Here is an 18,082-nt window from a genome sequence, read left to right as displayed (position 1 = left end):
GGCTCCTGCTCCCTGCACATTCAGGATTGTTGCTCTCTCGCTGTCACACACAGCGATGTGTGCTTATCAGCGGGAGAGCAACAATAGAAAAACAAACCAGGGCTGTGTGTAACGAGCAGCGATCTCACAGCAGGGGCCAGATCGCTGCTCAGTGTCACAGGCAGCGAGATCGCTAATGAGGTCACAAAAAACGTGACTCAGCAGCGATCTCAGTAGCGATCTCGCTGTGTGTGAAGTACCCCTAAGGTTGGAATCACACTTCTGTGTGACTTTCGCGAGGATTGCATCTCCCTGATCTTCTGTTGGCTCTCCTGACAAGAGCAGGTGAGCTGCGTAGAAATACATGAAGCTGACACTCTTTTGTCAGGAGCGCGGGTGGCCGGTCCGAACAATGCAAAACGATCCTCACTCAAGTCCCATGAATGTGTGTCTCCAGCGTAAAATGAATGGCACACAGCATGGAGGAACAGCAATCAATGTAACTGTGAAATCCCTCCAAGTAGTGCAACAAACAATGCAAAGAATGGCAACACTATTTACCAAGTGCCAGGAGTGCCTGGGACCCCCTAAGTATAATATGTCTTCTCTAGGGACATGTGGCACTTGGTAAATACTTTTGAGGGTCTTCTTTTGATTGCTGTTCCTCCGTGCTGTGCACCATTCATTTCCATATGCACATGTAAAGCTTTATTTTCTCTGGTGCTACATACAAGTATCCATCACTACCGCCCACTGGCGGGGACACAGAAAAGTGCCCCTGTGCAAGAACAATATGTAGGCCCTTTGTACCCCAAAAGGACATCAAAATGCACAATTCCACCTGCTTTGGAGGTGGTAATGGGTCCCCTTACCTCTTGTGAAGCTGCAGAGGTTGCACCAATGATATGTCCGCCCGTGATACCGCCCCTTTTTCCTCATTTGCTGGGTTAGTTGGTGCTCCAACTGTGTGCACTGTCTGCTTGCTCTGGTCCCATTATGCATTTTGTTATTGTCACTTTTTAGTGTGCAGAGACGTCTTTTAGGGTATTCCCACAATCTAATGCAGGATTCATTTTCACACTGAGTTGCATTGTGTGATTTCTCTGGCACACACCTATGGCATATCCTGCATTAGATTGTGGGAATATCCTAATTTAGCCCCCTAAACAGATAATTTAATCTGGATTTTTTCACTCCTCACCTGTGATGTTATGGTTATATACCGTATGTACTGTTTCCTGTATTTTGGTGTGATTTTTAAATCTTTTGTATAATAAAGAGATTTGATACTTTACCAAAAAAGGACGTTTGGAGTTTTGTTTGTTTCAAACATAATATAATGGTCATAATTCTCTCTATTTTCTCGTGTAAAAGTAATTGTAGTATTGGGAGTGACCTCTAACTTTGATGATGAGGGTGATCACATGTATCCTATCGTGTTTTTCTATTATTTTATTTAGTATGCATTGCACATATAATGTCAACATATTCCACAGCGCTATACAGACATTAAGAAATCAGGATTTCTTAATTACATCCTTCCTTGATATATCTTCACGAGGTATATATCCACTACAAGCAGCTCCTTTGTCTATAGGTTACCCACAGTTTTTCAGGCTATTGCACCAGTTGTATGTCTGAGCGCTGGTGTCTTACATATACTGTATTGCTATACAGACATTGTCATCACTGTTTTTGTCCGTGGTGGGATTTGACTCCAGCACTGCAACATACCAGTGGTAACCACTGAGCCACCGTGCTGCCTTAATCTCTACAGAAATGAATTATCAGCCTAGTGAGAGGGCCAAGGAGCAATTTGAAAAGTGGGGTATTTTAGTTTTTTTTCTAAATAGGTATAAAAAAATCTTTAAAAATTTCATTTAGTATGAAAACATGATTTAAAGAGAAACTGGCGTGTCAAAAAGTGCTATTAATCTGGGGTTATTCTGCAGGTTTAATAGTTTTCTATAACTGCCCAGGTGCCACATCTACCAGGAGGAAATTAACTTTATTCTTCCATGCAGCCACCAGACTTCGGTCAAAGAGGTGTTGCTGGAGCAGTTTCAGTCAGCGCTCAGTATACAGTATGCCAGCAATGACTGACAGTTGACTCTGCAACACATCAGTACAGAGTCAGCTGTCAGCCTGTAAGAAAATGGACACACTGCCCATGTTCCCCCTTGAAGATATGTGTATTGCTGTAATGCATTATGATGTTTGTGTGTCTAAAGGTCCCGTTACACGCAACAACATCGCTAACGAGATGTCGTTGGGGTCACGGAATTCATGACGCACATCCAACCTCGTTAGCGATGTCGTTGTGTGTGACACGTACAAGCGACCGCTAACGATCCCAAATACTCACCAAATTGTTGATTGTTGACACGTCGTTCATTTTCAAAACATCATTGCTCGTTCTGGACGCAGGTTGTTTGTCGGTCTTGAGGCAGCACACATTGCTACGTGTGACACCCCAGGAATGACAAACAACAGCGTTCCTGCATCCTCCGGCAACGAGGTGGGAGTGACGTTTATGCGGCTGCTCTCCGCCCCTCCGCTTCTATTGGTGGCCCACTGTGTGACGTCTCTGTGATGCCGCATGAACCGCCCCCTTAAAAAAGAGGTTGTTCGCCGGCCACAGCGACGTCGTTAGGAAGGTAAGTTCGTGTGACGTATACTACTGATATTGTCGCCACGGGCATCGATTTGCCCGTGACGCACAAACGACGGGGGCGGGTGCAATCACTAGCGACATCGCTAGCGATGTCGCAGCGTATAAAGCGGCCTTAAGGATTTGCATTGTTATGTTATGAGGTTGTGTTCTACCCAGCAGCAGGGGGTTAAAGTGAACCTGTCAGGTCCAATATGCACCCAGAACCACGAGCAGTTCTGGGTGCATATTGCAAATCCCTGCCTAACCGTCCCTGTATACACTAGCATAGATAAAGAGATCTTTAGAAAAAGTATTTCTAAAACTCTTTTATTGTATGCTAATGAGCTAGGGGACTAGTCCCCTGGGAGTTAGTTCCCCGGCCAGTCGCTCCATTAGCATGTTAGTACGCCCCTGTGGACCTGCGTCAGATGATGATCTCACTCACCTCTCCACTGCCATCGCCACCCGACGCTGGATTTCGGCTCAGTGCACGTGATCCCGGACTTTTGGTCTTGCGCACCACTTCAGTTTGAAGTGCGGATGCGCACACCCGACTTCATAGTGGGCATGACTGAAACTCCGGGGTTATGCACACTGAGCCGAAATCCAGCATCGGGCGGTGATGGCAGCAGAGAGGTGAGTGAGATGACGCTCTGACGCTGCGCATTCATTAACATGATAGCACACCCACAGGGGTGTGCTAACATGCTAATGGGACCGACTAGCAAGGGAAGCAATGCATTTGGGACTAGTCTCCTGGCTCATTAGCATATGATAAAAGATCTTTAAAAATACTTTTTCTAAATATCTCTTTATCTATGCTACCAGAAGTAGGGACGGTTAGGCAGGGATTAGCAATATGCACCCAGAACTGTTCGTGGTTCTGTGTGCATATTGGACCTGACCGATTTCCTTTAATGGGGGGATATTGGGCTAACAGTTGGGACCAGCTCAGAATGGGAGGAGCTATGTGAGGAGACTGTGTATTGTTTGCTGTCAGAATGATCAGCTGAGCGCCCTGACATGCCGGCGGCCGAGCATGCCGGCGGGCGGTTGCTCAGCTGAGCGCTGTCACTTGCCGGCGGCCGGTTGCTGAGCTGAGCACTCTCACTTGGGCGCTCAGCTGAGCGCTGTCACTTGCCGGCGGCTGGGCATGCCAGCGGGCGGGCGCTCAGCTTCGGCCACCGAGAGACAACAAAAATAAAGTTTGTGATTAAAAAAAAAAAAAAAGAGCATGCGTAGTGAAATCCTAAGGATTGCGCTGCTCAAAAAAACGTTACATGCTGCGTTCCTTCCGCCCGACGCAGCGTCAAAATAACGACGCTGCGTCGTCCAGCGGATGCAACGCAGACACTTGCGTTACAGTGCGTCATCCATACAAGTCTATGGAGAATAGCGCAGTGCGTTAACGGAATGCGCTGAACGCAAGTGTGAAAGTAGCCTTATGAGTATAGCAAATACAAATAGTTAGGTACTCGTTCAACTCTAGTTCAAATATATCCAGCCGAAGTCAATGATGTCATGAAACCTGCAAGGGTGTAATGAACCCGTAGTACAAGTCTATATACCCAGCCAGGACCCTTAACTTCATGTATCGTGCTACGGTGTAAGAGACGACTACGTCACCCATGGCAACCGCCCAGTGCCACATTACAAGTTAATGCCAGGGTGTGCTTACTGCCATCGTTCACTATGTGTGAAGATGTAATTTACCCTCTCACTGTATATGCTGTGATACTATGTCATGATATGTATATTTCCCTGGTTGTATTAGTTGTAATTCATGTATTTCCTTGGGGGAGCTACTGATCTCAATGTGTCTCTCTCATACAATTGCAGTCTTGGCATCTAATGTGATTATGTAAATAGCCTGTCCTCTTCTTTCCAGAGTTGTGTATCTAATCTGTACTTGCATTGGCCAGTGAAGGAATAGTCATTGTTCTGCACAGCAGGGGATCCCTTCATCTACTGTGGCTGGCAGACATATCGGAGCCCTGTGATGGACCAAACCATTGATGATAGGATGTGTGACCCCCACCCCCTGAACATGGTGGGCTGGTCAAGGAGCACAGACAATGCATTTTTCCCTTTTGTAACTTCAGAGTGAGCTGAAACTTGAAGGGAGCAGGAGCTCCAGCCTGTGTGGCTGTGGACACGGACGGAGCTAGGCCTGTGTGGCGGCCCGTGGGATTGTGTGGAACTCTTTGGACTACTGTAAGGACGATTGCTTTGTAATCCGGTCCGAGGATTGTCGGGAAGGGCCCCCGAATCTGTTTTATTTGGACTTGTCGTGTGCTGTTCCTGTATTCCTGTTAGTAAACCTGTTGGATCATCCTCGGCCTGTTGTCTCTCTTTGCTCTGATGTACACCCCGTCACAAACTGGTGGCAGCGGTGGGATCAGAGCAGAAGGAATGGAGGACAATGGCTCAACATCAGGAACCAGCACTGCAGAGTACAAGACCTGGACTTTGGGGAGCCTGCAATCAAAGGCCCGTGAAGTAGGAGTTCGTTTCAAAGGACTCTCCAAGGAGCAGCTGATTGAGGCGCTAGAAGGAGTCTGCTCGCAAAATGACGTGGAGGAAGGATCCTCACAGCAAAGGGAGGAAAGACGGGAGCTGGAGGTAAATACCCAAAAAAGTCAATGGATTGTGTGGTACAAGGAAAAGATGGCACTGCTTGGAGATGAGGCCACCATAGAAGATAAGAGGGAGGCCATGCGTGGAGCTGAAGAGAAGGAGCGCAGGATGGAGGAGATGGCATTGCTGGATAAGCAGCTCGCTGTGGAAGCCGCGAGAGGTTCCAGACAGACTGTAACCCCAGCACCCATCATGAGGGAACTTCCCAGAGTGTCCCGCAAAGACTTCAAGCAGTTTAATGAGGCTGCTGGTGACATTGAGGGCTTCTTCCAGGACTTTGAGCATCAGTGTCGATTAATGGAAGTCCCAGAAAGGGAGCGCGTCCGGCATCTGGTTGGGCTCCTAGAGGGGGGAGCTGCTGAAGCCTATAGAGCTATGGACCCTCGGTGGAACTGTGAGTATGCGGATATTAAACAGACTATTCTAGAACATTATGCTGTGACCCCAGACACTTACAGGACTCAGTTCCGTGCTTTAGCCTGTGATGGGGAAGTGTCTTTTAAGATATATGCTCATAGACTCAAACAAATATGTAATCGCTGGCTGGAGGCAGAGGAGGCCTTATCTTGGGAGACCTTCCTGCAGGTCATCCTAAAAGAACAATTCTTTGCCCAGTGCCCCGCTGAGATCCGGGAATGGGTGCGTGAGAGAAAACCAGCGACAGTGGAGGAAGCTGCTGCTCTAGCTGATGAGGTGCTCACTATCAAGCCTCAGTGGAGGGTTCTGTTGGAGGATGGAGAGACGCCTAACAGCTCCACAACACCGGATGCCCCCAGTTATTCTGTCCCCATTGTTCCCCGTTCCTCTAAGCCACCACATGTTGATACCCGTGTTAATGTGCCTCCAGTTGCTTCTACTGCACTTTCTGGAATACGCCGGGGAGAGGAAGTAACAGAGCGCAGGTGTTATGTTTGTAGGCATCCCGGGCATTTGCAGGCCTCATGCCCAGCCAGGCCATGGAGGAATCATCCTCAAACCCCTACAGCACCTTCAGGTGGGAGCCGGCCTCCAAGTTTCCCTACCCCTTACCCAAGAGGACGCCTTGGATGGAGGGAGACCCAGCTCAGATGCTATCAATGTGGACAGCCAGGGCATCGGCAAGTCTCCTGCCCAGCTGTTCAAATGAGGACTGATCCTGCACCCAATCGGATTGTTAATTATTTACAGCCCAGTGCCATGGAGGAAGATGTGGCACCGTTATGTGAGGACTGGCCTAGTGACTCAGCCCCCCATGTTGCACCACCAGGAGTTTACGGGGTGCGACCCGCAGTTATGACGACTTCTGCTCATCGAGGTAAGCACTTGCAGGAGGTTGTGCTGGATGGACAGAGACTTGTTGGATTTTGTGACTCGGGTGCTTTCCTCACACTGGCTGATCCCCGAGTGGTTCGGCCTGAGGCAATCCATAGAGGACCTGGGATTGTTATTGAACTGGCTGGTGGACAATGGAGGACTATTCCCACAGCCACTGTGGATCTGAACTTTGGTTTTGGGGTCAGGCGATGTGTGGTTGGGGTGATGGGTGGTCTGCCTGCAGCTGTTCTCCTGGGCAATGATGTGGGAGAGCTACGATGCCAATTCGTGGCTGCATGAAGCCACATGTAAGTAACGCTCTGCCTGTGTGTACTTAACCAGTGACCTGTAGAGGTCCCTAGTACGTACACAAGTTGGGAGGGGGAGGGATTGTGAAGATGTAATTTACCCTCTCACTGTATATGCTGTGATACTATGTCATGATATGTATATTTCCCTGGTTGTATTAGTTGTAATTCATGTATTTCCTTGGGGGAGCTACTGATCTCAATGTGTCTCTCTCATACAATTGCAGTCTTGGCATCTAATGTGATTATGTAAATAGCCTGTCCTCTTCTTTCCAGAGTTGTGTATCTAATCTGTACTTGCATTGGCCAGTGAAGGAATAGTCATTGTTCTGCACAGCAGGGGATCCCTTCATCTACTGTGGCTGGCAGACATATCGGAGCCCTGTGATGGACCAAACCATTGATGATAGGATGTGTGACCCCCACCCCCTGAACATGGTGGGCTGGTCAAGGAGCACAGACAATGCATTTTTCCCTTTTGTAACTTCAGAGTGAGCTGAAACTTGAAGGGAGCAGGAGCTCCAGCCTGTGTGGCTGTGGACACGGACGGAGCTAGGCCTGTGTGGCGGCCCGTGGGATTGTGTGGAACTCTTTGGACTACTGTAAGGACGATTGCTTTGTAATCCGGTCCGAGGATTGTCGGGAAGGGCCCCCGAATCTGTTTTATTTGGACTTGTCGTGTGCTGTTCCTGTATTCCTGTTAGTAAACCTGTTGGATCATCCTCGGCCTGTTGTCTCTCTTTGCTCTGATGTACACCCCGTCACACTATGTACTTAGCTTTGAGAGCAGTGACTGAAACTGCTCTGGCCGCACCTCAGTGAATAAGCCTGAGGCTGCAAGGAGGAATAAAGTTAATTTCCTCCCAGAAGCCAGGCTCTCAGTGCAGGGGCTATTAATCTACAGATCAACCATAAACATGGACATAATGGTCAGAAGAATAGAAGCAACAAGGTGAAGACAAAGAGCAGCAACCAAATTGCTTGATACAATCAAGAAAATGGTGGAGAAGACCCTGGTGGATCTATCTAGGCTTGCACAAGATCGATCTTCCTACAGAGCATTCACCCATCAAGTCGCCATGGCTCGAGATCAAGCTAAAGACATTACATATGTGATTCCCTGGCAAAACCAGGTAGTCGCAAAAGTTGTCCACTCTCCTTGTTACCACCAAAAACCCACACCCAGGTACAACACACAGCCATTAAAGCCTAGCCACCCCCTCATGATAAAAAGGACACACCAGTGGGTGGGATCAGGCAGATGAGAATGCCCACCTAGCAGTCCTGAGGTGTCAGGAGCGGGAACCAGACAGTTAGAGTTCAAGTTAAGTCCTGACAGCAGTCGAGGAGAGTTCGAGTTGGGAGTTCAGTTTTGACAGTAGTAGTCAAGTGCAGACCGTTGACAGCAGTGGAGTCAAGGGTAGGGGCCCCTGGACTACCTGGCTAGGTGGCAGACAGTGAACAGGGCCACAGGCGACGGAGATCCGGTCGCGAGAGACCTTAAGTGGACCGGGGCAGGGTCGTAGCCTGCCGGTGCCGACAGCGGGAATCCGGTCCGGAGGCCATGCACAGATGGGGTGCCTAGACCCTAGGACGAGGAAGGTTGCATGCCCCCTTGTTAATCAACCAGCAGAGGACGAGTTTTCTGGCCTTGTTCTCCAGAAGCCCAGAGAGCGAAACGGAAGCCCAACGCGGGGGATAGGGTGTCCGTCAAAACCCACAGAAATCCCAAGGGTCAGATTTCGCAGGCCACAGCTCCCAAACGCATACAGTACCGGGAGAGGATTTCTCCGTTCCATTCGAAATCGTCCGACAGAAGAGACAAACACAGAGTGCAGGAGGAAGGGACACCTGTTAACTAACCCAGGTGTGGGACCCGAATACACCCTCCAACAGCAGTCGGTCACTGGCAACTTGGTTTACCACTGGGCTTGTGGGAGATTACTGAACTGTGAGTACATCATTGACCCCCGGTCCAACCCGGCACACCACCTCCAGCAGCCATTACTCCTGTGTACCGACCACGGGCCCCGGGACAACACCTCCCCTACCCGTGGAGGGGATCCCATCTTGCTGCCCTGCTACACCAGCCCCGTGCGCCCCATCACCAGGCAGCGGCGGTGTCACTATTCCTCACCGCAACCCACGGGTGGCGTCACCAACACAACAAAGCCCCTGTAAATATTCCCCTTTCCGACAGTTGTGAGGACGGACGGCCATGCGAGCCCAGGTCCCATCACCACTCGAGCCGCAGCAGCGAACACGGATCTGAGCTGGCCCAGAGAAGCGGCAGCGGCCCCCGCTTGCAACACAAATAATAAGCTTTTTCGACATGACAGTTTCTTTTTGAGCAGGTAATTTTCTAAACTACCATTCCAGGCAGCTGTTGCATACATTGTCAGCAGATGCTTCTAAAAATAACAGGCTTTAATGGCTATGGACAATGTTTGGCACACTTTAAACACATCGGCATATAGTAGGTTTATCCAGCAATAAATGTTCTATACTCCATACTGTACAATTGTTTAAAAGAACAGAGTCCTCAGTGGTTGATACCTTTTAATGGCTAACTTTCAGTTAGCCATTAAAAGGTATCAACCACTGAGGACTCTGTTCTTTTTAACAATTTATTTATCTCTACTGGCTAACACGGTACAAAGATATATTTTACTTGTACTGTACAATTGTAATTCACTAGTGAATGGTGGCATTAGATTCTTGTTGGACATTATAGGTTCTGCTTCTGTGTAGGATAGAATGTATATCGGCCATAATATTATAATAATCTGGGTCTATTCTTATAGACTGTAAGTAAACCTGATTCCATGAATGTGCATGTTTGTGAAGGGTGTGGAGTATTTCGAGGAAACATTTATTTTAACCACAGGAATCCAGTCTGACAAGAGGACATTCCCCATAATAGAGAATGGTAATTACATTGTCAATCTACTCACATGGACCATCCAAATCGGGTGATGTGTTTAGATAATCCATGTCACTTTCTAATTCTGCGGGAAAAAAAGGAAAAGCAAGAAAGAAATTATTGAATAAGAGAAGCAAGTGAACATATTATATATGTACAAAACTCGAAATCATAGGAGATGTTCAGTCAGTGCCCAAAAGGTAATCTGTAACTTCCCTGCACCCAAACCCCTCCAACATCTTAAACTATTCGAATAACAGGGGCGTAACAATAGTGGGTGCAAGGTTTTCAGTTACACTGTACCCCGTAGACTGATGGGGGAAGATACCTCTGGCCCATATGGAAAGATCAATATTAAGGCTGCTTTCTCACATCCGGATTTAGCAGTGCGGCTAAATCCGGCTCTAAAACCTATGCAACGGATGCGGCGAAAAAAACGCATCCTTTGCATAAGTTTTTACATGCGGCCCGTCCGGTTTTTGCCGGTGGCGGCACGCTACAGAGCATGCGCAGCGCAAAAAAACGCATGCAGCGGCCGAATGCGTTTTTTTTTACGCATCGCGCCGCATTCGGCATCTATAGGCATGCATTGTAAAAAGCGCCGGACAAAAAAAACGTGCCAGGCAATGTTCCATCCGGCCGCCGCATGGGCTAAATATGCCGTATCCGGCAAAAAACGGACCGAACGCAAGGCCATGCCGCACAATCCGGCACTAATGAAAGTCTATGCAGAAAAAATGCAACCGGCGGCAAAAAAAACGGTTGCGTTTTTTCTGTAAAGAGCCAGATTGTTCCGCACATCAAAAACCGGAGGTGTGAAAGCAGCCTAATAAAGACTTGTGAAACTTGGGGGCCTGTTGAAGAATTTACACCACGTTCTAATAGATATCAATCCTAAAATTAATTCTTAGGTCTCATAGCCTTGTTATAGCTCCCATAGAAATTTATAGGCCCATGCTAGACCTCCTTATGTCTTTCATATTGTACAGAACAATATAGAGGGTTTTTCATGGACTCATAAAGTATTGTTATGAAATCAATGTTCTAAAATGAAATTATCGTATACTTGTTTTAATAACTTATTTCTTAGCAAGGCCATGTTCTCACAATGTGTTTGGGATGAATTTTTTTTTTGCTGCAGTATTTCAAAAATGTGGTGACCTCATGTTTGAAAATTCGTGGCAAAAACGCAGTAACGCATCATGTGAACATGGCCTAAAAGAGTCAAGTATTCCAGGTAGGCAGCTCAGCTCAATGCGATGCCAGATACATCCTTGGGACATGAGTGGCACTGTTCCTGGTAAAAATGTAACCCACTTCATTTACAATACATATATACAGTATGCTATATGGTAGATCCCTTACTACATTCTTGCATCTTGAGATGGCATTGTCCAGCCATGACTTTTCTGCAATTTTCTGATGTATGATTCCCTTCTGTACACAACGTCTGGTAAAATCCACACACAACACTCAGGGCCCAGCTTCGTTCCACAGGATCTTGCTCCTTTTCTGCCATCAGAATGTCCTCACAATTTGGCTCAGATTCTACATTTGACCCTTTTTCTGTAAAACAATAAAAAAAAGTCTAATTTTAGTGCTTTCCTTATGAGATCTGTGCGAAGGGCAAGCTTCTAAATATTATCACGAAGAGGAAACAGCTTTAACTAAAAACTGTTATCATAAGGAGGGAATGAAAATGTTGTTAATGAAAATTTGTGTTAAATAATAAATATAAGTGCCAATAGTTCACAAATATAATAGTTTAATTACTTCCACCTGGTGAGAAATGTAGGCTTCTCAAAAAAAAAAAACCCTTCCTCTATATCTGTTTTTATCATTTAAAGGGAATCTGTCAGCAGGATTTCACCTTCCAAACTATTTATATGTGCATATAGTTCTTTCAAAGACAAGTCCAGCAATACCTTTACATCGCCAGTCCTGCTTTACTGAAAAATCAGCGCTTCAATTGATATTTAAATGAGGGTGATGAACTATTGTAGACCTGAAGCCTCTGTCACACCAGCTCTATTCCTTGCCCAGCACCTCCTCCTGCTTGATTGACAGCCTCTATGCTGGGTGGCTTCAGACAAAGGAGCAGTTAGTTAAAGATAAGGTGGGAGCACTGGGAGGAAAAAAGACCACTGTAATGACAGAGTCTTCAGATCTTCAGCCTCATTAGCATATCAATCGAAGGGCTGATTTCTCAGTAATCTAGGAACAGAATGACCATGTAAAGGGATTGCTAGACTTGTCTTTGAAAGAGCTACGTGCACATATAAATAATGTGGTAGGTGAAATGCTGCTGACAGATTCGCCTTAAATTGTAAAAACAGATATTGAGGAAAGGGTTTTTTTTTGTTTTGGGAAAGCTCCATTTATCACCAGGTGGAAGTAATTTTTCAGTTTTCAGTTAGGTGGATCCATAACTGGCTCAGTGATCATACTCAAATACTGGTAATAAATGGTTGCACATCCAGTTGGAAGAGTGTTTCAAGTAGGGTACCACAAGGTTCTGTCTTGGCCCCAGTGTTTAACATTATTATAAAAGTGAGGCCGTACTGGGCCCAGCCAGAAAAGGGAAGCCGATATGACAAGGTTTGGAGCTGGAAATGGGGTGTTTAAGGAGTTTTGGGCACGACAAAGATTAAGTGAGTATGGGAAGGTAAGGGGCGTCATTAGGGGATTGGGGTAGTACTTAGAGGAGGAGTAAGTAAGAGGTTTATAAAGAGGACTTCCATCTTACAGGATCCAGCCATTTTAGACATGAGCAGACAAGGATTCTCAACATCTACAGAATGGGCGGAATAGAACTAAGCAACAGCACGTGTAAAAAAGATTTAAGTATACTAATAGATCACAGACAGCACATGAGTCAACAGTGTGATGCAGTAGCAAAAAAGGCAAACAGAGTTATAGAATGTATTAGGAGATGCATAGAGTCTAGATCACGTAAATTAATTATCCCCCTCTAGTCTGGTGAGAAATCATCTGGAATACTGTGTCCAGTTCTTGGCACTACATTTTAAAAGAGAAATTGAAAAACTGGAGCAATTTCAGAGAAGATGGTGAGTGGACTGCAAACTATATCTTATGAGGTACAGTTACAGGATTTGGGAATGTTTAGCTTGCAAAAAAGAAGACTGAGAGGAGTCTTAACAACTGTCAACAAATATCTGAAGGGATGTCACAGTTTAGAGGTATCATCCTTATACCCGTTTGCCCATGGAAACACAAGAAGCAATGGAATGAAACTGAAAGGAAGAAGATACAGATTAAATATTAGAAAAAAAAATTGACAGTGAGGGTGATCAACGAGTGGAACAGGCTGCCGAGAGGTGGTGGGTTTTCCTTCAATGGAATTCTTCAGACATGTCTGAGATGGTTTAGTGAATCCTGCAGTGAGCAGGGGGTTGGACACGATGACCCTGGAGGTCCCTCTTTGATTCTATGAAACCAGAGTACCCAGAGGAACTCACAGAAAGATAGGGAGAATATATAAACTTCTTGCAGAAAATTCCTTGTACATGGCTTTTTAGATGCCATTCTGGTTAACGTTATGTATTTTAAGATAAAAAGGTACAATATAACATTTTCCATTTCATGACTTTCAAGATCTCTGCTTGCAGACAAGGAATAATTCTTACTTTCAATTTTTATTTCCAGGTGTTAAAATTTTAGCTGATTTGATGGACACACAGATGTACAGCCCATTACAACTTAATTTATATTGGAATATATAATCCTAATTAAAGAGTTTAAATATTAGTGCTGTGCACAATGGTAAAATGGATTTATTTTCTTCTGAATAACACAGGCACCATCTATTATAAACACTTGTCAGGGTGGCCATCTGTGCGTACGACTCCTCAGCCCTCAATTCATTTCCGCTATTCGGTATGTAAATGTGACACTGGAAATGAGGGAGCAGAAGAAATCGGTAAATGTGTAACGGAAGGCAATGACTTGTAACTAAAAATTATTAATAAGAAGATGCAGTTGAGACCAGCCACATATGTCCAAAGATCAACATGCACATATTAACTTTCTGCTCAGTGATTAATCTATAAAGCCGTGCCCCTTCAATAGGCCAGAAAATTGTGTATCTGACTCACAGCATATGAACAAATCCTCAAGTGATTTAGTCATTTGCCTTAACATTTTTCTATCAAATCATTTCTAAAGGTGCTATTGACATGAATTTTTCACCAGATGTCGGTAACAACCCATCCAATCCACATAGGCAAAGAAATCAAACCATTGGTGTTCATAACTTAAGTTATGTGTAATAATGAGAGATGACACAGGGAAAAAGTATTAAACACATTAAGAGAGAAGTGCAAAAAGCCATGGAAAGTCATAACACCAGCTGAAATCTGTCAGTAAATAGAAAGCCATCCTGTCACTTATTGAAAAATATCAGCTGGTTCAAGTGAGGACCTATAACAAGGTGTCTCATTACCAAGGTGCTGCACAAGAAAGACATACTCTCAGGATGCGTAAAACTAGCGAGCTGTCCAAAGACCTTCACAACCTTATTGTTGTAAAACATACTGATGGCATTAGTTGCAGAATTTCTAAATTACTGAAGGTTCCTGTGAGCACTGATGGGGCAATAATCCGTAAGTGGAAAGAACATAATTTCACCATATACCAACCAAGACCAGGTGTTCCCTGCAAGATTTCAGACAGAAGAGTGAAAATAATTATCAGAAAAGTTGTCCAAGAGCCAAGAATCCACTCTAGAGAGCTTCAGAAAGACCTGGAATTAGCAGGTACAATTGTTTCAAAGAAAATAAGTAATACACTCAGCCTCCATGGTCTGTACGCACACTCACCACGCAAGACTGCATTGCTGAACACAAAGTATGTTTAAGCCCATTTAAAGTTTAATTTTCAACATTTAGACAAGTGAAATACTGGGAGAATATAGTATGGTCAAATGAGAAAAAAAAAAATCACTTTTTTGATGCCATAATACACACCATGATTGGAGGACAAAAGGCACTGTACACCACCCCAAAACACCATACCAACAGTGAGGTTTGGAGGTGAGAACATCATGGTATGAGGCTGTTTTTTTAGCATACAGCATTGCCAAACTTCATATAATTGAATACAAATCTGCTGCCAACTACCAGTATAACGAAGATGAAACAAGCGTGGTTATTTCAGCAAGACAATGATCCCAAGCACACAGGCAAGTAAACTCTGAATTGGTTTCAGAGAACTAAAATTTAGCTGCTAGAATGGCCCATTCAATCACCTGACCTGAATCCAATAGAAAATTTATTGAGGGAACTAAAGCTCAGAGTTCATAGACTGAGTCCTCAGAACCTTCAGGATTTGAAGAGTGTTTTTATTTGGTGGAAGAATGGAACAAAATCACACCTGAGCATTGCTTTTTACTAGTTTCTCCATACAGGAGGCGTTTTGAAGCTGTTATCACCAACAAAGGATTTTGTATGAAGTACTCATTAAATTTCAATAAGTGTGTTCAATACTTTTTCCATGTGTTGTGTCTCATTATTACACAGAACCAAATTTATGGACATCTATGGTTTGATTTATTTGCCTTTGTTGATTGGATGAGTTGTTACTGACATCTTGTGAGAATTTCATGGCAATAGCATTTTTAGAAATATTTTTACTTAGAAAATTGTTGACATGTTCAATGTTCAATACTTGTTTCCCTCACTGTATGTGTGCAAAACACAGTTTTCCATACTGAAGTCAATGCTTCCACATCAAGGTTAACTAGCTGTAACACTCACAAAATTAATGGCCTCTGCCTAGAAGCCTAGACTGAAGTTATTTTTCTTAAGTAACTTTTTTTTTTCAAGTCCTGTACTTATTCCACATGAGTAAAGTAATGTGATACTATGTGCAAATGATATCTTTTTCAGACAGAGTCCATCGGGAATCTGCCTGAAAAAAAGCAGCCCATAAAGCAAACATAGTGCACAGTAATGTGCAGGTGTTCCAGCTTATATAACTTCTGGGTCTGGAAACTGCTGGAGTTGTTAGCAAAAATAACATGTTCATATTTCGGGCACGTTCCACTGGGAATCTGTCAGCAACCTATACTGAGAACACAGAGCAAAACACTTTTCAACAGAGCCACCGCAAGAATAAGAGCAATGCCGCTGAAAAAAGCCACTTCAGGAAAATGACCATTGACAGATCTGGCTTTACAGGAGAAAGAGGGGCAGAGATAGATGAAAACAAATAGATGGGAAGCTGCATCAAGCTGCTCTGTCATACCTAGGGTGCATTGTGCATCTGTGCTTGGTTTGAACAGTCATTTTGTGCTGACAGTTTGACAAAAAAGACAAATGTTTACAGCACGTTCAGGTTATATGAAGTAAAAAAAAAAAAAAACAACCAAGAAACCCACGTGGTATAATCATATATAATCAAATTCAGAACTATGAAAAAGTGACAGCGTTCATCGGGGTTAAGGCCCTGTGCGCACTGGAAAACGGAATTTTCTTAAGAAAATTCTGCAGGGTCTGAAAGATTACCTCACCCACGGTAAAAAAACGCACCCGAAAACTGCATGCGGTTTGCCGCGGTATTGCCGCGGTTTTGCAGTGTGCGGGTTGGTACGTGTGCTTTAATGCATTCAATGCAATAAAGCACATTGAAAAAAAAAGAAAAAAAAAAGGTAATTTCCTTCTGAGATAGATAGTAGATAGATAAATAGACAAATAGAGGAATAGATAGAAGAATAGATAGATAGAGGGATAGATAGAGTCCCTGTGAGCACACGCTGCATTTCTCCCGAGCGGTAATGTGAGTTCACATTACCGGCCGTGGGAAATGCCCTGTGGTTACCTCTACAGGCTCGTTGCGAGGCTGCATTCAGCCTGTGTCTGTGTCACTCGCTTCTGGATGCAAGCAGCGCAAGACGTGGATTACGCCGGAGCTGTGGATTACGCCGGAGCTGTGTGTTTCAGAGGGGTTAAAGAGGAGTTTTATTTAAAATAAAGGATTTTTCGGTGTGTGTGTTTTTTTACTTTACTTACAGGTTGATCATGTAAGCTGTCTCATAGACGCTGCCATGATCAAGCCTGGAGTTAATGGCGGCAATGCGCTGCCATTAACTCATTATTACCTGGATAGCCACCGCATCACGGCATCTGGAAGAGCCAGGGACACTCCGGGACTGCCGCATAATGCATGCAGCTGCGTGCTGATATTTTCGGCTGCAGGAGGAGGGGGGACATTAACCCTGCCCCCCCGCCCTCCCCAGCCTGAGAATACCGGGCCGCTGCTGTGTGTTTAGCTCGGCTGGAAGGTAAAAATACGGCAGAGCCCACGTGTTTTTTTTCTATATTTCCGTTTGATTTGTATGTGTAGTCTATATGTCTATGTGTGAGTGATGTGTGTGTGTTCTATGTCTGTGTGTGAGTGTGATGTGTATGTGTTTACTCTCTGCTCCACTTCCTCTTCCTGTAATGACATCACTTCCCTGCGGGATTTCACGATTACATTGCAGTCAATGGAGTGAAATCCCGCAGCGAGGTGGGGAAAAGTAGTGACATGCAAATTGTTTTTGCTGCGGGAATCCCACAGCAAAACATGCAGCTGTCAAATTCCGCATAGTGCGCACAGCATTTTGTTTTCCCATAAGTTTTGCTGGTGATTCACTGCAGAGATGTTATGAACATTTTCTGCAGCGAACACATGCAACAAAACCGCAGGAAATCCGTGGGAAAACACGGTAAGTGCGCACAGGGTCTAATGTTATTGTTAATGTTATTCCTCAATACATGCAAAAAAGCAAAGTTTCGATGTTCTTTGTCAGGCTCATTGTGCCATCACTTCTTCGTATTTCGGGATCCCTTTAAAAGTGTTCTCATGACAACAATTAACTTATCGAAATGAGCTTCCCAATCCGCCACCATCAACAAATGAGGGGGCTCTGGTTGGCCATATATTTGCTTCATTAAGAATTTGTCCAGTGCATCTAAAATACAAAATTATTCACTTGTGATGGGCGGACTCACAGATAACCAGGACCAGCGGGTCCCTGTTATCTGGTTTTTAAAATCCGGATCTGGGCCAGATGCCAGTCTACATATACCGTAAGTCTATGAGGACCAGAATCCAGTGATTACAAATGTTAGTAGAAGGGATAGGGGAATAGGAGCAAGGGCGCTGTACTTTCCGATGCTCGTTTGCGGCTGTAACTGCTTCTAGGCCGTCCATTTCTGTCGCCCTGGGCAAGCCAGGGGACACAGGTCACACACCACCACACCCTACATCCCAGGTAGGCACATCTAA

The 18,082-nt window shown here is 44.9% G+C and overlaps 1 protein-coding gene and 1 long non-coding RNA gene across 3 annotated transcripts in view; one reads left to right on the top strand and one right to left on the bottom strand.

Annotated features, from left to right (window-relative positions):
* LOC142296611 (uncharacterized) overlaps positions 1-18,082 on the top strand; it is a 119,027-nt gene that overhangs the window by 15,593 nt on the left and 85,352 nt on the right. The gene's annotated exons all lie outside the window — the stretch shown is intronic.
* Positions 1-18,082, bottom strand: part of PRSS56 (serine protease 56) — a 184,936-nt gene that overhangs the window by 152,310 nt on the left and 14,544 nt on the right. For both annotated transcript variants that reach the window (XM_075340420.1, XM_075340421.1), the window contains exons 3-4: positions 11,159-11,359; positions 9,825-9,878 (exon numbers count right to left, since the gene is read on the bottom strand). In XM_075340420.1, the coding sequence (XP_075196535.1) occupies positions 9,825-9,878; positions 11,159-11,359 (255 nt within the window). The remainder of the gene's footprint in view (positions 1-9,824; positions 9,879-11,158; positions 11,360-18,082) is intronic.

Source organism: Anomaloglossus baeobatrachus, chromosome 3 (assembly GCF_048569485.1).
Source record: "Anomaloglossus baeobatrachus isolate aAnoBae1 chromosome 3, aAnoBae1.hap1, whole genome shotgun sequence".
In the NCBI taxonomy this organism is placed as follows: domain Eukaryota; kingdom Metazoa; phylum Chordata; class Amphibia; order Anura; family Aromobatidae; genus Anomaloglossus; species Anomaloglossus baeobatrachus.
The sequence above is the reverse complement of the archived record's forward strand: the minus strand, read 5'-3'. Positions and strand labels throughout refer to the sequence as shown.